The sequence below is a fragment of the Ruditapes philippinarum genome, unplaced genomic scaffold, assembly GCF_026571515.1.
Source record: "Ruditapes philippinarum isolate M1 unplaced genomic scaffold, ASM2657151v2 ctg1970_1_1_1_1, whole genome shotgun sequence".
NCBI classification, from domain to species: domain Eukaryota; kingdom Metazoa; phylum Mollusca; class Bivalvia; order Venerida; family Veneridae; genus Ruditapes; species Ruditapes philippinarum.
The window spans coordinates 220018-243219 of record NW_026861545.1 but is presented as its reverse complement, the minus strand read 5'-3'; the positions used below and the strand labels follow the sequence as shown (position 1 = coordinate 243219).

The following is a 23202-nucleotide window of genomic DNA, read 5'->3' as shown; positions in this document are numbered from 1 at the left end:
AATCAGTTTGTTAAAGGGGTCTAAGTGTGAATGGTTCACATGTAATTAATAAAATTAGTAGAGTGGTCAGACCAATGCTCTGCATATGCAAAGTTTAAACGCAAAAATTTGCAAGAGGAAAAAAGGAACAAAGTTAAAACCCTGACTATAATTACTATTTTTTATAACTTAATAATTTTACCATATATATACTGAGGTAGTTAAGAAATACTTGTATTGAGATATTCTTCGTTTTCAGACCTTTAATCTAACAATGGAGTCAGGGGAGAATAGTGAGTGGTTATATGAACTACTGACAGAGGTCCAACTAGACCAGTTCTTCTCCAAACTCAGAGATGATCTTCAAGTTACAAGGTAACTTTATCTAGGGGTTAAACAGAAATTGCCATGTGACAAAAAACCTTGCCATGGCAAACCTGGCAAACATTTTCGTAACTTTTCCATGGCAAATGTTTCTTGAAAAATGGAAAACACATATTAAACAATATTATAACACATACTTTAGGTGCTATTATAATGTTTGAATTCAATGCTCAAATTTATGAAATTTTGCCCTGACAAATTTTTACCATTGCAGGGCTATTGCAACTTTTTTTTTGCCATGGCTATTTTTTCTGTGCACAGGCATTTTTTATTTTCTTTTTATTGTAAAGTGTCTTTTGTTTGATTTGTTGCTTTTGTCATGTTTGTAGAAAAAAAGAACAGATTGTGTATACATGGACAGTGTATACTATAGAAGTGATTTTTTTCTTTACAAATGTATATACATGTAACTACTACCCTAGAAAGGCATCGTTTTCAATAGAAATAAGACATTAAAATTCCCAATTTCCAATGTTTAAATTTCCAAAATAGTTTATCAAAATTGCCACAAGGCCAAGAGATTTCTCTGAAATCATTTAAATCCAACATATCAATCAGAAGTTCACCTGGACAGTGGAAACTGTTATCTGTCTATATTCAATATGACTAATTTTATTTATTGCTGAAAAATACATAATAAAAAATCCCAATATTAATTCAAAGTAACGCATTTTTCCCAATCAGTCTAGTACTGGCATCATTCCCAAAGTAGAGAAAATAAAAACGCTGCATAGTATCAGAAGTCTGTAAACAAAGTATCATACACATTCAAGTAAATTGTAAGAAAGCTGATATGAAATACATTTTCAAGTTGTTTTTTTTTTTTTAATAGCATGTTAGAATGGAAAGAGATATTGCCTCGACCTGTTTATTAAACATCTTGCAGAGATCTGCCGAGAACGCGATTTTGCGCCATTGGCCCTAAAAAAATGAGAATGGCGCAGGAAAATCGGCAGCAAAGGGCCATGGGCGCATCTAAAATCTGTGCCAGACTTATAAGAAAACAAAACTGTCTGCTGGGTTATTTAGTCATCCAGTCAAAACTGGTACCAACAGCAACATGTTACCCATGCTCCTGTAATTACGCATATTCTGGAGTTTATCCATTCCCCTATAGCTTTTGTCCATGTTATCTACTTACCGCATTTCTTCTCATAATCCCTTTCCCACACAGATACTCATTTCTACTACTGTAAATTTAATCCAATAAAACAAACAAACAAATTATACAACTACTTAATATTTAAAATGATTATCGGTAACTGAAAAAAAAGTGTTGCTATTTTAAGAAATGCTGTAAGTTACAGTATAATCTGACAGGTGTTCAACTTGATCAACCCTAAGGTCACTCAAGTTCACGCAAGTTTTGGCTGATGAAGTGTAAAAAAAGATGTATATTTCGTCATCAGAATGTTTGACAGGGTGATTAACCAATCAGAGAAACATTGTGCATGACTTTTTTTCATGATCAAAAGGTCTGTCGGCAAATGTCTTTGATGTATGCTGTCTACACAGAGGCATACAAGGGGCAATAAAATTCGTCAATATACAGTGGTAAGGGACATTTGGTGCAAAGTAGGAACAATTAAATGGATAATGCACAAAATAAGACATTACAAGTAAGAACCAGCAATTATGTGAATAAATTTGCATATCAAATTTTTGAGCAGCCATTTAAAAAATATTTTCATTTTTGCCTGCAATTAATATTATTTAGAAAGTTACCATGTAGGCATAATTTTTAATTATTGGTAAAGTACTGAATTATAAGTGAACCACTTGTCATAAAACATGATTTAAGTTTTATTACCGGGGCAATTCAATTATCTACAAACTTTTTAACAGTTATTTTGGTCAATGTTTACTTATTTTCCCAAGGCTCATACTTTGGTAAAAATGGCCCATCATTTTCAGACCAAGTGGGCCCAGGGCCCAGTACTTTCAAATTCTTGGCAGATCTCTGATCTTGTGAAAGTAGCAATTCTTTGGTGCTCAAGCATTTTGATGCAATTAATTCTGAAAAACTGAATTTTGCTTTCATTGCTTTTCCTTTTTATATTGAAGTTGTAATTACTGCATATATGATTCAGGATTGCCCACTTTGATTATGTGAAGACAGAGGACTTGGAGAAGATTGGTATGGGTAAACCAGCTGTACGTAGACTACTGGATGCTGTCAAAAGAAAGAAAACTACTTTACGAAAGAAGACAATACTTGACAAGGTAGGTAATGTGTTAACATTTTTTTTGGCGGTAAACATGGTTCTGGTAATAGATTTTGATATTGTTTGTAAGGTAGAAATGATTTAAGTATAATTATTCTATATTTAAATAAGGAAATTATTGAAAAAGAAAAACACAAACAAACAATATTTGATTGATTTAGCTAGATGTTTATTTAGATTTATTTTGTTTATTTCATTAAGTTGTTTTCTACTGATTTCTGCCGTGCTGCATACACACACCTGTATGACATCACCAAATCATAACATCTTTAAAACATTGTATGCAATGTTTGATGCAATTACCATATTCATGCACAGCTTTTCCTATGACAATGTATGAAATTTCCATTCATTGATGACATATTCTTTTCATCCACATCCATTTGGCGACTGAAATTTTATTTTGATAATTTCCTTGTAAGAGTGTCAATATTTAAACATAAGTATAGGGCAGTTCCAAATATTACTTCAGAAAAGTCCATTTCATAAAGCATATGTTTCTGAAGTCCAGGGGGTTTTTTTCACTTGAAAGCTCTTATTTATGAAATAATACTAAATTTAGGGTTTTCTGATATTATTAACTTGCAACAGTACTAAACATATAGTATATGGGCTATTGGAAGTGGAACAGTTTACAGTAGGACTCTTTATTTATAACTGTTTAATCCTTTCAGATTTTACCAAAAGTACCAGAGAAGACTGGCAGTAAGAAATCAGGAAGTGGTTCACCACGGTTATCAGGTTACATGGATCAAGCACTGACCTGTCTGATTGCCGAGAACTCTCTCTTTTTGTATGGTAAAATTGGTAACGGTAGTTTTGGTGTGGTGAAGAAAGGTGATTGGACAACACCATCAGGTCAAAAGGTGAGAAATTTTCTTTGGTATTGGGGAAATATTGATTTGTATCATAATGGGTAATATCTAGTAGAATAAAGTTTTTCAGCCATTGACCTTATTTGAGGAAAAATGCTTTGTGAAAAAAAATGCTTTCCATCCATGCGATGAAAAATCCTTTCTCTCCATTTGAGAAAAAATGTTTTCCCTTCATTTGAGGAAAAATGCTTTTCCTCTATGAAATTAATTTCAGATGTACTTATTTTCTAAATATTTAGCTAATTTTAGTGTAATTTTATTCTTGATAATCAATATTCATCATGATATGATGACAATTACGAAAATGAAAATTTCTTAAGACAGTGAACTGTACTAGGTGGAAAGTTTTCTTACTATCAAATATATTCTCATAATTGTAACTGTACCAATATACATTCACTTTTTTACAGTAAATCAGAATATCAATGTGAGTTATCATTCTAACTTTCAGAAATTGGTAGCTGTAAAAATTTTACGAAATGATGCATTAGCGTTACCTGGAGCGTTTGAAGATTTTGTGAAGGAAGTAAATGTCATGCATCACTTAGATCATCCTAACCTCATCAGACTATACGGCATTGTCCTGTCTACACCTCTTATGATGGTATATATATATATCTTTATTATTACCAATAGCCTGCTGGACATGGTTGCTGGTGACAACAGACCTTGCAAGTTGATGTAACCAGTGCAGACCATAATTACTGGCACATCTGTACTATGTAAGCATGGTCTGCACTGTTAACTATTAAGTCAGTACTTATTTGCCCCTCACGGCTGTGTTGGCTCAAATCTCAACAGGGACTTTGGATTCTTTCATGTGAGGAAGCTATCCAGCTACCTTATGGAACGTCGATGGTTCTACTTAGGTGCCCGTTCGTGCCTGAAATAATGCACGGAAGGGCACCTGAGGTCTTCCTCCATCAGTAAAGCTGGAATGTTGCGATATGACCTATACTGTGTTGATGTAACATTAAACCCAAAACAAACAAAAAAATTATTTTAAAATTTGTTCTAAAATGATGAATGGTTTTAGTCCAAATTGAAAGACGGGCAAGTCAGTTTAAGATGTTTAGCATGGCAAGTGGTAATTATATAATTATCTTTCTCGAACCTTCACCAACAAAAACCTCTTCACTGTTTTCTAGCATATGGTTTTATTTATAAAAGTTAAGTTTTAGAGATCTTTCCTTCATACTAAGACTGGTGCTGTTCTACTAAGTGTTCTTACTAATGGTATTCTTCCATTGTTTTTGCAGTCTTCAAAAAATGTTTTAATTTATCGTTTTGAAATAAGGACTTTGCTGATGAAGTATAATTTGTTTTGACCTTCCAACATCTTACTTTATAATTAGATTGGCTTTATAATTTAATGCTGATAAAATCGTAACAAATCTGTTCAAATTTATAAACTGAATCATCACTTTTTTATTATGAAAGTTGTTACTCCTTATTTGCTTGTAATTTTACATTAATATATTTGCTAGTTACGTGACTGAATTTGGTTACCTAACTTAATCTGATATTATTCAATGCTAGGGTTAGCTCCCCTGGGTGCTCCCATAGATTTCAGGCATAATCTTATCATATATTATCTTATATAAATCAGGTAACAGAGTTAGCTCCCCTGGGTGCTCTCATAGATTTCATGCGTAAGGAGCAGGACAGGATATTGGTGTCAGAACTGTGTGACTATGCCGTACAGGTGTCACAAGGAATGAACTACCTGGAAACAAAGAGGTTCATACATAGAGATCTGGCCTGTAGAAATGTATTACTTATGTCGCGAGAAAAGGTGATATACACATTATAGTTTGTAATATCTTATTAAAGTGATTTGAAGTTTATTTTCATAGTAATAAATGAAATTTTAGTTTAATTTATTTTTATAGAAATAAATGAAACATTTTGTAATAACATTTCATCACGACAGTTTTGCTCTAAGCACAGATTTAAGCAAGGTTGACGCCTTTGATTGCATTAATGCCCGATAATTGGTTTGTTAATTGACCGCTGCAGACACAGATAGCATGGTGTAAATAGATAAATAGTTCCCAGTCCATTAATTGGTTTGATAATTGACCGCTGCAGACACAGATAGCATGGTGTAAATAGATAAATAGTTTCCAGTCCATTGCTAAATGCCCTGAAATTTCAGCTATTGCTAGTATATATATATTACATGTATGGCCTCTAGAAACGTGTTGCTTCAAAGCTAGGTTGGAAATTCATCTCACTTGGAGTTGTTATTTCAGTTAGCAGATCTCACTGTTAGGTAAAGAAATTTGTATTTATACCCCCAAAATGAGGTTTTGGGGTTAAAGGGGGTAAACCTGTTGGTGGGTCGGTCCAGCGGTCCGTTGCATTTTCCTTGTCCGGAGCATTACTTGAAAACTACTGGTTGGAAGTTAATATAACTTCATACAATGGTCAAGCACATTGAGAGGAAGTACAGTGCACAAGAACCATAACTCTATCTAAAGTAATTACAGAGTTATTGCCCTTTGTTACTTTTCCTTGTCTGGAGCATAACTTGAAAACTACTGGTTGGAATTAAAAACAATTTCATACAATTGTAAAGCACAATAAGGGGAAGTGCAGTGCACAAGAACCATAACTCTATCTAAAGTAATTACAGAGTTGTTGCCCTTTGTTACTTTTCAATTGCTTTCTTTTGTCCAGACCAAAACTTGAAGACTAATGGTTTGAATTCAATATAATTTCATACAATGGTCAAGCACAGTTAGAGGAAGTGCAGTGCACAAGAACCATAACTCCATCTTGACTAATTACAGAGTTATCACCCTTTGTTACTTTTCCTTGTCCGAACCATTACTTGAAAACTACTGGTTGGAATTCAATACAACTTCATAGAATTGTCAAGCACATTAAGAGGAAGAGCAGTGCACAATAACCATAACACCATTTTGACAAATTACAGAGTTATTGCCCTTTGATACTTTTCTTTGTCCAGAGCATAACTTAAAACATACTGGTTTGAATTCCAAAAAAATTCATACAATGATCAAGCCCATTAAGAGGAAGTGCAGTGCACAAGAACTATAACTCTGTCCAGAGTAATTATATAGTAATTGCCCTTTGTTACTTTTCCATTGCTTTTTCCTTGTCCAGAGCATAACTTGAAAACTACTACAGTGAAATTTGAGAATACCGGACAGCTTTCGGACTGAGGGTTTTGTCCGGTTTTCTCAGCGGTCCGGTATTCTCAATGTGCCTTTCAACTGTTCAGGATCTAATATTATAACCGAGCAATGACTACAAAGGATGCTGTATATTTGCATTTTCAAGATCATGTTTACGTACATTGCTAAATAAAGAAATGATAAAAATACAAGAAAATATGTTTTGATTGTTTTTGTCCCATTATTGCATATAAATACAATAAAAGTTTGGATTTAAATGAACAGCAGTTACCTCATCACGATCAATCAATATGTTTACATTTGGGTTATGGATAATGATAGTTTTTTGTTTGTTTGTTTATGATAATAACATATTGGACAGATTTTTAAAGTAGGTCTCGGCAAAGTTTCACTGTCTTCAATTAATTTAACTTTGTCACTTGTAGACAGCTCTCGTCGAATTCTTTTCGGCCATGGAATAGAACTTAGCGCCGATAAATGTCGTTTCCGTTGCGTTTTCATTTTAGGAAATGAATATGCAAAAAGCAACACAGTAGGAAAATACTTTTTTTTATTTTTATATTGATTTTAACTGATTAATTCCTCGTGCATTTTTGGCATTTAAATAAAACTGTAACATCTATACCGTACAATAAATCAAACTGTGAAAAGAGACAGAGAATCATTGTTCCGTTACCGCTCAGTTAGCGTATTAGACACAACCAATTGATAAGTACACTAGGTTATTCACACATTCGGTGTCCGGTATTGTCAGGGTAATTGTTTATATAATTGACTTTGTAGTCCCCAATCAACCGTCCCATATTCGGTTGTTACAGATTCCGGTTTTGTCAATGTTTAAAACAATAGTTTAAAGAAGGGAAAATTTGGGACTGAATTATTGTCAGGTATTTAGAGAGTTCCGATTTTCTCAGCGTCCGGTTTTCTCAAATTTCACTGTACTATTTCATACAATGGTCAAGTATATTGAGAGGAAGCACAGTGTACAGAAATCATAACTCTTTCTGAACTCATTTAAAAGTTTTTGCCCTTCGTTACTTTTTATTGTGCAGTGCATAACTTGAAAATTAATGGTTGGAATTCAATGAAACTTTATATAGTGGTCAAGGGCAGTGAGATGAAGTGCAGTGCACAAGAACCATAACTCTATTTGGACTTATTACAGTTATTTCCCTTTGTTACTTTTTTGTCCTGTGTATCACTTGAAAACTTGTATATGGAATTCAATACAACTTCATACAATGGTCAAGGGCAATGAAAGGAAGTGCAGTGTACAATAACCATAACTCCATCTTCAGTATTTATAGAGTTATTGCCCTTTGTTCCTTTTCCTTGTCTTTCTAGACTTTTTGCAGGGTAATTCAATTAAAATTCATCAATGGCCAACCACATTGAAAGGAAATGCAACATACAAGAACAACAACTATCTTTGATTGCCCACAACCATAACTATATTTCAATTGTTTTACAAGGTATTCTGTTACTAGTAACATCCTCATTTCCGAAACAGTCTTGCAGGGGTATTAATCACATTTAGTGATAGTTCTAGTTTAATATATTTTGTATAGACAATAATTAACATTAGAATAAATAGTTTGGATGGAAAATTGTTTTAGTTGTTACAGATTTTTTTTTTGTGGTCATTGAAAACATTAGCAACATGGTGATGATAATTATTGTTGATTTAGATAAAAATAGGAGATTTTGGATTGATGCGGGCATTACCTAGTCAAGAAGATCACTATGTGATGCAGGAACACAAGAAAGTGCCTTTTGCTTGGTAAGTTGAATGTTTATACTCAGAGATTTACAGATAGATAATTATGCTTACAGATTTCCAAATAAATAAGGTTTACATGTAAGGTTTTCAAATGCATAAGTATGCATACAGGTTTGGTATGTAAGATTAAAATATGTCATAAAAACACTTCTTGACAAGGTCGTAATATTGGTGATGTTTAGAAAAAGTAAGAAATACTCATGGGAAGCGATGGCCTAGTGGTTAAGGTGCTATCTGTCAACCCAGGGGTCATGGGTTGGAGCCCTAATCTGGTCACGACCATGTTTTTTTTCACATGACACCAGTACTCTTTTGTTCCAGGAAGCGGACTTAAAAGAGATTAATATATGTTGCAAAAAGTTATTTTGCAGTCAAGCTTAAATAATGTTTATACCAATAAAGGAAGGAAATAATGCTGTTTTATGTATGTATAGGTGTGCTCCAGAGAGTTTAAAATCTCGTCAATTTTCACATGCTAGTGATGCCTGGATGTACGCTGTTACGTTATGGGAGATGTTTACCCTGGGACAAGAGCCCTGGCTAGGTTATAATGGTTCACAGGTACTACAATACATTTCCATAATACAATAAAAATATAATTCACAATTCAAACTTTACTCTGTTTTTACATTTTTTTCAAATGGTGTATAGTTCTCAATGTCAATTATTTCAAAGTTTATGCATAAGTTCTGCATCAGAGTTTTAGATCATTGACTCAGGCTCCTGACTGTAGTATAGATTTTGACTTAAATATTATCTGCTTAAGAAATCAGGACAACATTATTGAGTATTTTTCTTTACTATCTAGCTCTGATAATAGGCAAGCATTCTGTTTCATAAGTAGTTATTGTTTTCAATGGTAAGTAAACGTTTACAATCACAGCTTCAAAAATTAGCACAAAAGGGTGACTAATCTATTGTGACAGGAAGTGCACCTTGAAGCTATTAAGTGGAAAGCTTGTTTGGAATGGCTGGGAAAAACCCACATTTGCCGAGTTCCGGAAAGCATCTATTGAAACAATTTGCAACATTTGACAGTGTTGGTGATCTCAATGAAATTATAAAAAAAGATAAATAAAAATAGCTTTTATTATTTCATATTAACAGGTTTGTAAGGTGTTATAACCAAACTTTTTTTATGTTTCAGATTTTACATAAGATAGATGTGGAAGGGGAGAGGTTACCTAAACCAGACCTGTGTCCTAGTGAGATATATCAGCTTATGTTGCAATGTTGGGCACAAAAACCTGCGGATAGACCATCTTTCCTGGCCATCAAAGATTACCTGTGTGAGGTTTGTTGACTTTGATGTTCCTAATCTACCATGTTGTGTGAAAATTCTGTATTGTGAAAAAGCAAATAATGTATTCTATGCTTATACATGTATATGATCCATCTTAAGGATAGAGGCATATAGATTTGCCGTAATGTGTCTGTCCCACTTTCTTGCTGTCCGTTGGTAAACTAGCAAAAGAGTAAAATGTAGGGGCATCCATGTGCAGTGGACACATTTCTAGTTAACTCATCTATTTGAAGATATAGGAAGGTCAACTAGGTGTCTGTGTATTCTTTGGTGTCACACTTTGGTTGAGTTTTAGTGTCCAAGTTGGTAATTTCAAAACTACCAAAGGGAATTGGTTGAAACTTTACACACTAATGAAAGAGCATAATAGGAGTCACTGTCCAAAGCCTAACTCGAACATAAATCTTGACAGAATTATGGCCCTTTTTGAACTCTTTGAATTTTTTTATGTTATCCAGGCTCTTTGTTTTACTATCAAGCACTGAGGAAAGTCGAGCATGTTATCCCACCTACAGCTCTTGTTTGATTAAATTTTAGTCCCTGAACTTTTTGTCTTTTAAATTAATTTTTCAGTCTTAAAATAATCATTTTTATGTCTTTAATTCAGTGTTGTTTGTTAAAAGTTATGTGAAATTATTTTACATATTAGATATGTAGTATAGAAAAATGGAATGCATGTTATTAAAAAACTTGCAAAATTCATTTTTATATTGTTGCTATCAGACTGAAGGAAAATTAAAGGTAAACACTGTTTCCTAATTTATCCATGAGCCAGTAGGAGCCTAATCTTCACTGCAGCATGTCTGTAAACCGCATGATATCACCAGACAAACTTGATATTTACCCTGTTTCGATGTTAGCCAGTTAATCGAAGTCCAAGTTCATCCACACTTTATTTTTTTTAGTTTATTAAGATTTTGACAGGTTATATGACCAATTATTAATGGTTGTAAGGTAATATAACCAGATTGACTATGCAGGGGTTATATAGGGAACAACTGTGACAGGTTATATGGCCCTATATAAATGGTAGTTTGAAATATAACCCTAGTGACTAGGTTTGGGTTATATAGGAAACAACCATTTATGTATGGTCATATTACCTGTAAGGAATATTTATAAAGAATTATAAAGCAAACTTCCTGTTTTAGAGAAAAACAGTGAGATTTCTTCATAAATTCACAGCAGCCACATATACAGATGATATAAACATCAATGGTTATCCAATGAAAAGAGATGTTACAAGTATTCAGTATTATAAACAGCCATATAACCTGTCTGTTATCTTTATGATTAATTCATAATACTGAATAATAGCTTCCTTTTATTATAAAAGAATATTACATGATTTTATAGCAGCTTAATATTGGATATATAAACATCATGGTTACACATATGAGCTGCGTTATGACAAAACCAACATAATGGGTTTGCGACCAGCATGGATCCAGACCAGCCTGCACATCCGCGCAGTCTGATCAGGATCCATGCTGTTCGCTATCAGTTTCTCTACTTGTTATAGGATCTTTAAGGGAACAGCATGGATCCTGATCACACTGCGCAGAAGCGCAGGCTGGTCTGGATCCATGCTGGTCGCAAACCCATTATGTTGGTTTTGTCATGACACGGCTCATATGTTACAAACTGGCAGTTTTATATATACATGCAGATGTGAGATACAATAACAGTGTCTCAAATGTCATTTTGCATTATCTAAGGATTCATTTGAAACATGCTGTGCAGTGTTGCAACTGTTGAAATGGAATACCTTTCGAAAACAACACTTTTTATGGTGAGAAAGGAAAATGATGTTATCTCTAAGCAACTAAGATATATAGATTTTGTGATGGAATTTCAGATCTATTGATTATATTGAAATCCACAGAAACTTTATCTATGCATCATCCTTACTCTATAAATACATCCTACTCTCTTTTGCATCTATTTCTTACACCCCAGCCAAAGCTAAGTTACACCCTTTTCTTTAATTGTTGAACCCTTCTTCTGTTTCCATCTCCTGTAAAACAAATGATTTCCCTTTCATACAATTAAAGTTTCCAAGCATCTTTATCTTTACCTGACTTGATTTCAAACCTCTTTTATTAGTTAATCCAACTTAAGGCAAAAGAAAATCCTCTTTCTATGATTATTTTGTCATAGCTTCTTTGTCAGTAAGGCATGCAAGGCTTTCAGGCATTTCACTGAAAAGACAAGCACCAATTTTCATCATTTATTCTAGAACCTTTTTTCTGGTATGATACACATATTCAGATTAAAAGTGAAAATTTTGTAATCTTTTGACATAAATTTGTCATGTTAATCTAAATACCATATTTCTCACTTATAAGACTAATTGCTTGTAAGAAGCGGGTCCTAATTTTGTCTAAAAATGGCCGGTATGTGCTTTTTTGTTATTGATTTGTTTAATTTGATTTTAATTTGAAACATGTCAAAACAAGTATATAGAAAACAGAAGTATTTCATTGACCAATAAACATTTCTCATACCATCAGGATACAATTATTGTATAATGATCAATGAGGTGAATATCTAAGTCTATGGACCTGGCTTTTGTGATAATTAAGTGGAAGAGAATATTTTCATTGCAAAACGATAGGTACATTGGTTTTATTCGCATCTGAAGGTGAGACTCCCTTGACTGATCATCATCATGTATGGATGACATATTACTAATGATGTATTAATGTTTTAGGTACGTCCAATGGATGTCAAAGCACAACAGAGTTTCAGTGAAGACGGTAAATTGTTTGTAGAGGAGGGAGATCATGTGACTGTGATTGAGGGGAGGTAATTCATGCTTTGATTTTATTTACAAAATGTTTTAGATATTTACAAAATGTTTTAGAAACACATTACCTAAAGTAATTTAAATGTTTAATGTTGTAGCAATATAATGATGTTTTGATTATGTGTGCAGTCTGCGAAATAAACATTTTTTAGATCATAAGCCATTTGGTCATTTAACTTAGGCAAAAGTATAGGCCCAGACAGATAATCGTAGGCCCAAAGCATTTTAAAATTTATTCTGCAAAATGAAAACAACAGTTTTATTTACAACAACAAGATTCAATTCAGGCACACATGCATGGAAAGTCAGTCAGCCACTTTTCATTTCTGTTCTTATATACTATTCATCATTACTTGTCAATCTACTGCTTTCCATTTGAATTGTTTGAAATATGAAAACAAATAACAACAAAGCAAGCGTTGCATTCAATGTCTCCCGGTTTCGCTTCAGACGTGTTATGTAGCTGACTCATGTTGGTTTTTTTAAATCTAAATGGGTCAGTCTAAAAATAAATGTATTCCAACGGAAAATTTCGATAACTTGTTGTTTAACTAGCGAACACTTATGATAATACTCAAGCATTGTCTGTATATTTACGCTAACCAATAGCTGAAGACGATAAATAAAGATTATGCATAATTGAATGATGTAAAACGCAAATATTACTTGGTGTACATAGACTGATGACATATTACACAATTTCAGAAAAATATTAAAACTGAAACTAATTTTATATGAAAATACATTCTGTATTTAAATGACCGTCGGGCTTACTTTCTTTGAATTTTTGCAGGCCTGAATGGGATTTTACACACCTCGGGCATCAGGCGTGTGTCTTATTTTGCCGACTGTGTATGACAGTGAGACATAAAACAAGTTCATAAAAATCTTGTTTGGATTTTTTCAATAGTGGATATTGAATAAAAATAGATTAAGTACCAAATCTTTTGAACAAGTTAATAAAATCATATTATGCGAGGCTCTGGCAGAAAGTTCAATAAATTAGAATTGAATCTACATGTATATAATATTCTTTTTATCGCATATCTAAAATAAGAACAGTTTCCTGTTAAAAAATAGAGTCATTTTTCATTGATGTGCCTGTAGTGTAATGCTTGTGTGCTTATTTTTGTATACAACACAAATGATGCCATGTCAAAGTGTTATTGCACTAGTGTAATATTGTTTTATCAAATTGATTTATTACACTCCTGTATGATGGTTTATGTGATTATTCTGTATATATAATGTTAATATTTTGTATTACTATAGACCAGATTGTTACTGGTGGAAAGGTCAGAACAAGCGAACACATTTAGTCGGCCAGTTCCCTCGTCACATTGTGAATACTCAGCGGCGACGTTGTGCGACAGATATAAGTAAACCATTAAAGAATAGTTTTATACATACTGGTCATGGGGACCCTGGAGGGAAGTCATGGGGAAATGCTGAATATATTGATGAGTATGGCTATTTTTTTGTAATTTATAGATGTTTTTTTTGTGTTGAGAATCCATTTTTAGCTTGTCTGTTCGAAAAATAGGGTGAGTTATTGTAATAACCCTGGTGTTGGCAATGTCATTGCACTTTATGGAAGAAAGTTGGTATCTTCAAAAGGGAAGTAAATGGATTTAAACTTCACCACTTGTTATCTGTTATCTAACATGATGGCCATAGGTCCCATAACTCATGACCTTTCTACAGAGTTATGTCCCTTTTCTTACAGTTACTGTCAAGCAATGGGAATAGTTAAGTGTGATGTTTTAGTGACAGCTCTTGTCTATAAAGTAACAACATAAAGTGTATATAGTCTGTTTGTTTGTTTGTTTGGGTTTTACTTCACACCAACACAGTATAGGTCTTTTGGCGATGTTCCATCTTAATATGTGGAGGAAGACCTCAGGTGCCCTTCCGGGTACTTTTTCAGGCACGAACGGGCACCTGAGTAGAACCACAGACGTAATAGCTTCCTCACATGAAAGAATCCAAAGTCCCTGTTGGGATTCGAACTCACAGCGGTGAGGGGCAAATGGTTAAGTAATAGCATTGATTGCAATGCATGAGTTTTGGATATAACTAACTTTTCTCTGTACTGCATTGACGAGGTATGTTGAATTTCAGGGTATATTTACGTAACCCCATGGAACCTCCTGATCTACATGGACAAGCCCCGCCCCCAGATTCTCCTGAAGATATACATACGGAAAAACTTAAAAGTAAGAATAGTTACTATCACATACTTAATTTAACAATTGCATCATACGGTTTACCAATAAAGGCTGTGCTTTTATTGAACATTTGTATAAGTTTCCTAGAAAATAAAATTTTTGGGACGATATGTGGTGTCTGTGACTATGATGTTAAATGAAAGTTGCCTTTTTTAACCACTTTGTTTAAATCTATTTCTGTTTCAGAACCATTTGGGTATGCTTCTAGTCGGCAGTTCAACTATTCCAAGTTTCAGAATGAACCTAACAGTGGAGACGAACCTGTGTATGCTAGATCACAAAAAAATTCCAATGCAAATCAAGATATTCGTGACCTTGAGAGGTCATGGCCTATGACCTCTGGACATACTAAAGTTTACCGTAAAGAAAGCAATGAGAAACCTCTAATAGATCTAAGTGACGACACTGATGGAGGGTCAGGGGCAAATAACTCTAATAAATCCACGACCCCAAGTGAGATTTCCTCCCTTTTTGACAGCTTATTAACTGGGACATCATCTCAGTATGGGAACCTAAGTCTCCCACAACCCCTAATAAGGGAGTCTGGCTCCCAACAAGACCCTTTTGAAATCGATGCAGCTAGTTTATATAGTAGGTCAATAAAATCTTCGGAAGACAATAATAAAATACGGCAAACTCCGCCCCGATCAAAACCTATAGTGTACAGACGGACAACTTCAATAGACAGTCAACATAGTCAAGATAGCTGGCAAAGTTTTTCACCACCGAAATGTACAGGTATTAAGTTACCTCCAGAATATAAAAAACGTGACAATACAGCTTCTCCGGAGGCTGGAAGTGTTCATTCCGCATATGCTCCGCCACCAAAAGTTGAAAATCGAGACAGGAAAGTTCGCTCGGCAAGTACCAGTCCTAATATTCCGTCAACTCCGACAAAAACCCAGTCTACAAAAGCTGTTCTTGAAGAGTTGTTTTCAAAGGGAAAGACAAATTTTGCTAGCAAAAATTTGTTAAAAAATCAAAATGTTCCGTGTCAAAGTGAGGCTGATGACACACCTCAGCAGTTAAAAAAGGTTGATAAAGCATTTGATTGGTTGAATGATGCTATAAATAACTTCTCTTTAAATAAAGCTGGGAAAGCAGGTTCTGACCCAACTTTATCAGGGAAATCTGATCGACCTTTTTATGACCAAGTGCCAGATGAATCACAGTTATATAGCCCATCTGTTAGGCCTAAAGCATATCAACCAATGTCGTCTGCAAATCCTCATATGTCTTCTGCAAGGGGACAATATCCAGTTCAGTATTGCGAAGTTCCAATGGAAGATGGCATCCTAAATAATGAGCGACCGAAATTCATTCCGAAATATGATGAAGTTCCAAGGTTTGATGACCCAAATGACGTTAAGTTACCTATACCAAAAGATATTTATTCGCCTCAGAGCACTACATCCACCTATTCTGACTGGGATGATTTTGATTCTGATTTCGATGACGAAGATGAGCAAACTGTCCGAGGTGCGGTGGCAGGAAATGGAATGCGCGCCTCTCCTCCGCCACTTCCTCCTCGTGACTACAGTAGTCAAGGACATGGTGGCCATTCTGATCACAGTAGTGAAAGAGATAAAAAGCCAAACATTTTTCCTATTGTTCAAGATGGCCACCAGTTAAGTCACACACATTATTTTCTCATTCCAGCAAAGGGCGAAGAAGACTGTCCTAGCAATACCAGACGAACCACAGCAGAAGTTCGTCCATTTTCCATTGATGGCAATCAAATATCGCAAGATGAGCAAAGTGCCGCCTCTCTTCATGATTATCAAAATTTTGAAACACTACAAGTTTTACCGCGAGAAATTTGTCAAGAACCGAAAACCACACGATCTTCTGAGGATTTGTTCAGCAGATCAAAACATAGTTCCAGTCGCGATCATTCGTGGTCAAATCAGAATATCGATGTCACACAGTCATACCCAAATGCTAATAGACATAATCAATATAAAAGATCTTACTCACACAACCCTGATATTACTGCGTCTGATGGTAACTGGCGACGTGAAAAAATTACAGCTTTACAGGAAGCTGTAATTGGACTTACTGATGAAGAGTGTCATGCAGCACTCTGTCACTGTAACGGTCATGTTGAAAAAGCAATAAAGCACCTGAAAATTGAACAATTATTCCGACTAGGTCTGGCACCTAGGGATTACTGTCATAGACTTCTTGTTGACACAAGATGGAATTTAGAAGATGCAAGCTCTGCTATGTTAGATAATTATAGATCTGGGAAAAAAGTGTCAATGGAAAGTGCTGTATGAAAATGAAACAATACTAGGTGTTCTTTTTGTTCAAAGCAATCATCTTTTACTTTTTAGTTCAGATTTCAGCAGAAATGCAAGTAAACCATATTTGCTGTATTCAATGGTTCTACCTAGGTACTCTGTTGTGTCTGATGTAAAGCAATAAGAATGTGTTTTTACCTTGGTCTTTCTCCGTCAGTCAAAGCTGCAGTGTATTCATATGGCTATAACAGTGTTGATCTGGCTGAAAAACACAACCAAAAAAAGTTCTGTCATGTTTTTTTTTTATAATTTGAAGTATATCGGAGGTAATTTTGAGAGCTGATGGCTTATGTAAGCAAGTGACTTAGAACATAAATTTCAAATCACTTGTTCCCAAACCAATGTGTGTAAGAATCCTGCCTGTGACATGGTATACTTTTTAAATATATCTAATTAGGTTCTACTCGGGTGCTTAACACCTGCACTAAATAATTCAGAAAAGGCCATCGGAAGGAAAGGTTAGCATAATTATGACCTTTATAGTAATACCATTCTTAGACACAAAAAATATAATTTTAATTGAGAAACATTAACATAATATTAGTGAAACATTGGGTAAGTGTGAGGTAGTTTTATAAAGAATTTGTATTCAAAGAAAATTGTATTCAGCAAATTGAGTTCACTACAAAGTACTCAGATAGTCTTTTATATTTACATAAATGTAGTCTTTTATATTTACATAAATGTTGTTTGATATCAATACTTGTATTTGAGCCGTGTCACGACAAAACCAACATAATGGGTTTGCGACCAGCATGGATCCAGACCAGCCTGCGCATCCGCGCAGTCTGATCAGGATCCATGCTGTTGGCTTACAAACCCTATTACAGGTAGAGAAACTGATAGCGAACAGCATGGATCCTGATCAGACTGTGCGGATGCGCAGGCTGGTCTGGATCCATGCTGGTCGCAAACCCATTATGTTGTTTTTTTCGTGACGCGGCTCATTTTTTTTTTTTTACAATTAATAGACTCTACTGAGGTCCAAAAGCTTTAAACATATAAAATTTGAAATTCTAACATAGATCAACTTGGGCATTTAAAGAAAAATATTATGCTAAAATTTATAGAGAAATATTCTTGGCATTAATTTGAAAGTAAAATTATTGTGAAAGGTTTAGTGTTACAATTAAAATCATTATTCTGAAGAGAAAAAAATGATGTGAATAAATGAGTTGAAATCTTGCACGCCTACAAGTCAAATTGTACACAAATCTGGGACAAAATATTTCCACCAGTCCTGTCATGTGAAAAAAAGTGGAGTCCTATAAAGGTTATGTTTTTTTTTTTCCATAGAAATTAAGTCTTTTTAAGACAAGTAAGATATCAATAGTGTGGTACTACTGTATGATTCTAAACAATTACTTATTTCATACAGAGGGGGGCAATGTGTTTAAAGCTGCACACCTCCAGATGAGTCAAAATGTTTCAAGAAAATCAATATTGAAAATGCACTTAACTTTAAAGAAAGATAAAAACATTCAAGATCAAAGTTATATTGTACATGTTATGTGCGGTCCAACACTGATTTTGCAGTACCTTATCACCATATTTCTACTGCGTTACGCAGTAAGGGCTGTTTTTGCATATCTTGACCGTTTTTTGTTAATTATATCAAGAAAAAAATATAAACTGAAAAGAATAATCAGTTTCATAACTTTGTTATACTTAAATTTTTATCAATTTTTTTACAAGTATTTGTTTTCTCTTGTTTACGTTTTATAAGAAATATTTTACAAATTTTATTTACCAAACTCAAAGTTAGTTAAATATGATGCATAAAGTTTTGATTATTGATATTGTTGTGAGTATTTTCCTTCTGTTATGTGAAGCTAATTTATGAAAATTTAATAATCTCAGTGCTAATTCATATTTTTAAACATTTAACTAGATCAGAAAAACATAAGAAAGTTGATTTTCATTTGATGATTTGCTTTACAAGTAGAACATTGGAAAGGCAGGAAAGGGATTGACCTTGTTAATAAAGGATGAATTCGGTTTTGATTTTTGTCTGGAAATAATAAGTTGATGTAAGATACGCATATGAAGGTTTGACCTTGAATAAAAGTGAAGGGAAGGCCTGAAAAGTTTTTATACCTTGAAAATGTAGATCTATTGTTTGATATAATGTGGGTTAGCTTACAATAATGTGGATTGTTTTTGAAGATTTGATCTTAAATTGACTTTGAATATATTAAGTACTAAAGAATTGAAAGATAACTGAACAATTGACCTTGAACATAACAGATGACGGAATAATTGACCTTGAAAACATACTAAAGAATTGACCTTGAATTTAAAATTGACTGAAGAATTGGCCTTGAATATAAGAGATACTAAATAATTGACCTTGAATATATAACAGGCAACTGAATAATTGACTTTGAATTTAACTTAAGACTTAAGAATTGACATTGAATATAACACAGGCCTTGAATATAAAATGACTCAAGAATTAAATTTGAATATACCACTACTGAAGAATTGGCCTTGAATATAACAGACAGAAGGAATAACTTTGAATACAACATAATCGGAAGACTTGACCTTGAATTTAACACAGACTGAATAAATGACCTTGAACAGAAAAGGCATTGAAATTGTCAAGATTTATATGGATTAAGGTTTGAAGTTTTTACATATAAAAAAATCAGACTTTTTTTTATAGCTTTTTACCAGAAACATTTAATTGTTCAGTTGAGTTCATAAGATTTATACTTGAGCCTTTGAAGGAATGTACATGTTCTATATAGATCTGGTTATTATATAATTATTTTGCTATTTTTGTGATATTTTTGTTCATGAAATAAACAGTATTTTGTATATTTTTGGTTCACCTGTAAACATGTGATAAGAATGTTGATATTTTAGCCAGTACACTTTTTATTTGTTACAGATTTATTTTTACAAAGCACCTTGTGAACATTTTAATCGTTGTATATGTTAGTGACCTTCATCATTGTCAAGTTTAAGGCATAATACTGCATGTGTACATGATATATGTAGATAACTTTCCTATGGCTAAAGAATTTCTGCTTATGATCAATTCATCCTTGAAAGACCTTTTCTTTAAAAAAGGTGAATAGCTATTAACTGGGAAAAATGTACTATAAAAATTTCGAAAAATGTTTAATTATGCTGTGCATGTAACGTTTTGGTAATCAATTTTGCACACTTTATTTTACAAAAAAAAATTGTCTTTTTTAGCACATGAATTTATAAATATATAGGAAATGGAATAATTATTTTTCTGTAATAAGATATTCATCTGATACTTAAAGAAGGTTTTAGCTCATGCCAAATCTGCAAAATCAGGAATTTACAAAAAAATTTCTTCAGATTTTGGTACTTTGGTATGATTTTGAATAAGATATATATACTAATATTTTCCAGATTACAAATGGCCCAAAATAGCTGTATACCCTTTTTATGCTGAAATAGTCCATGCATAAATGTTTCATTTTTTATTGGCAATAAGCAATAAAGTGTTTGCCTCAATCCTTTATCAATTCAGCCATAGTTATCATTTTGCTTTTACTACATATATATTAAATATGACATAGCTTTCACATGCAAGTCTTTACAGAAGAAATTGAGTAAAGCAGGAGTTACTGAATCATTAATGAAGTTAATGCCCTAAATGTTTATTTTAAGATAAGCACATTCTTTTTTTTTTCATTTTGAAAACTCATTTTCATCCATTACTTATGTTCAGTCATTCAGAGCAAACATTTTTTTGAACTATTTACATACATGAAAGCTAACAAATGATTGTTACAAAGTTATTTTCATTCAAAATTGTTATTAATAAAAGGCCTGTGTAAGGGTCTATCAATACACTACAAAGTCAGAAAGAAATGAGCCGTGCCATGACAAAACCAACATAGTGCGTTTGCGACCAGCATGAATCCAGATCAGCCTGCGCATCCGCGCAGTCTGCTCAGGATCCATACTGTTCGCTATCAGTTTCTCTACTTGTAATAGGGTTGGTATGCGAACAGCATGGATCCTGATCAGACTGCGCGGAGATGCAGGCTGGTCTGGATCCATGCTGGTTGCAAACGCACTATGTTGCTTTTGTCGTGACACAGCTCAAATGTTGTTTGGAATGAGACTAGTTGGGGATATTTCCAGCTTAAGATGAAGAAACAAAGAAATATCAAGTCTAGCAGACTGCATGAATGGTCAACTTAGGTCAGTCTTGCTGTTTATGCTGCTAACTTATAGTCTGTAATGTAGTCTGGATAAAAGTGTTCCATCTACTCGTGTCCTAGCAGTATAAGAGTGTTGTTTAATATAGATTATTTAATATGTAACAGAATTATTGTTCATTTAAGGTGACAACTTTTAAATCATAAAGACATTTACTTCATTTATTAAATTTCAAGAAATGATTCCCCCGATTGTCAAAACATGTTTTTGTATTTTATGCACTTCTTTGAATGAACTGTCTTTCTTTGTTTTGTAAGTGCTTGATTGTTTTATGTGCCATTTTATATGCGTGTTGTAAAATGTAAAAATTTATGCAGTCATTGAAATTTTTTATACATAAATATATTTGAACAGTTGTTTATTGTTAAGATTTGAAAAAACCAATTTAATACTGTTAACTTTACATACTTTTGTAACAGTAAATAAAAAGCTAAAGTTTTGTAACATGTTTTCATTCTTCTGTATTATTTGGTTATTATTATTACAGCCTAAGCAAAACAAGGTTGTGAATAGTTTTACTGGATCAGTAAATACCCCTAATAACAATATTCAGGGCAGCATAGAATATATATAGTTCAATACAAGAGGCAACCATTTTGAAAACAAGTCGGGACTGTGGCAGCGGTACATTTTTAGAGTTATTGCCCTTTGTAATTTACATGGCTGTTTTTTCAGAGCATAAATCCAATGACTGAAGGTTGTGTCAACATGAAACATCCAAGCTGGGTAGGTCTCCTCGGTAAAAGAATCAGAATTTTCTGTTATATAATTTTGGAATACTTAGCCGTTTGAATTTTCAATTACAAATGTATCTACTGACAAAACTTCATATGGTGGCTTTTTGGCCATAGCAGACGCTGTTATAGTTTACTGTATAAGTGGATATTTATGCGCACAAAAATTATGCGAATGTCAAAAAATGGACTTTTTGCAAGGGGAAATTTTTGCAAAAATATGTTCACTTGAATTTAATTATGTTTTTGGATATCATTAATTAAGCAGGTACATATTAATAATATGCTGTCATTGTTATTGTTCCATTCAGTTGTTAAGACCAACCATAAACAAGCAATGAGAAAAATGTTTTTGCGATCAAATAATTGGGAATAATTTCAATATGCAAAATATTTCCATGTCGCAAAATTAACCTCTCATACAGTAAATTAGCTTATAGGAGACATCAGAGCCAATCTGTATTTGATATGGAAATGGGAGCATAAAATTTTCACAAGGGGAATAATTAAGTAAAAATTGGGCTAGTTATCAACTCTGATCTGTACCATAATATAATCTCAAAACTGATGTGAATTTTCCCAGTGATGGTCTTGGACAGAACAGTTACTAAATTATAAGAACTTTACACAGGGGTTGAATGCGATTGGTACAAAAGCTTAGTGTAAGTGGGTCTGGGACACTTGCCTACAATTGTGACATACAGTATTTGTAGTGTAGGAAAGCTATAAGACGGGCATATTTATAATACTTTAATGAAAATGCACTAGTATGTTTCTTGTATCAAATCTTTTCAAGTTGACTATACTATTGGGATACTTTATACTCTTTAAAGCACACACTTCTCTGGGATCATATCAAAATTTTCACTCTCGTGAATTTCTTTGTTTTAAAGCAGCATACCTCCAGATTCAAGCTAATTTACTAGCTTATTTTAATTTCAATTTAAAATTAATCGGGCTTATTTTGAAAAACATATTGAAATGAAAAATATTCTGTTAGTGAACAAAGAACTTAATTTCCATATAATAATTGCAAGCAGCACTTAAAGTCCATGTATATTAGTAAAAAGATGTCAAATGTAAAAATATGGTGATATATACTGCAAAGTCTGTCACTGATTGCAAATAGCTTATACTTGAATCTAAAATCTTTTTTTTAACTATCTTAGTATATTATTTTCTTGACATAATTTTGGCTCATCTGGA

General features: G+C 33.4%; 1 protein-coding gene across 2 annotated transcripts; it reads left to right on the top strand.

The window, feature by feature from the left end:
* Window positions 1-242: 242 nt before the first annotated feature.
* Window positions 243-17717, top strand: LOC132716056 (activated CDC42 kinase 1-like). 2 transcript variants are annotated; one of them, XM_060699205.1, is made up of 13 exons: window positions 243-354; window positions 2454-2586; window positions 3263-3454; window positions 3915-4067; window positions 5073-5258; window positions 8316-8407; window positions 8842-8968; window positions 9555-9701; window positions 10434-10451; window positions 12424-12518; window positions 13792-13983; window positions 14641-14735; window positions 14934-17717. In XM_060699205.1, the coding sequence occupies exons 1-13, from the start codon at window positions 254-256 to the stop codon at window positions 17024-17026; spliced, it is 3624 nt and encodes a 1207-aa protein (XP_060555188.1). In that variant the 5' UTR covers window positions 243-253; the 3' UTR covers window positions 17027-17717. The 2 variants fall into 2 exon arrangements, with proteins under 2 accessions (XP_060555188.1, XP_060555189.1); XM_060699206.1 differs by lacking the exon at window positions 10434-10451.
* The last annotated feature ends 5485 nt before the right edge of the window (window positions 17718-23202 follow it).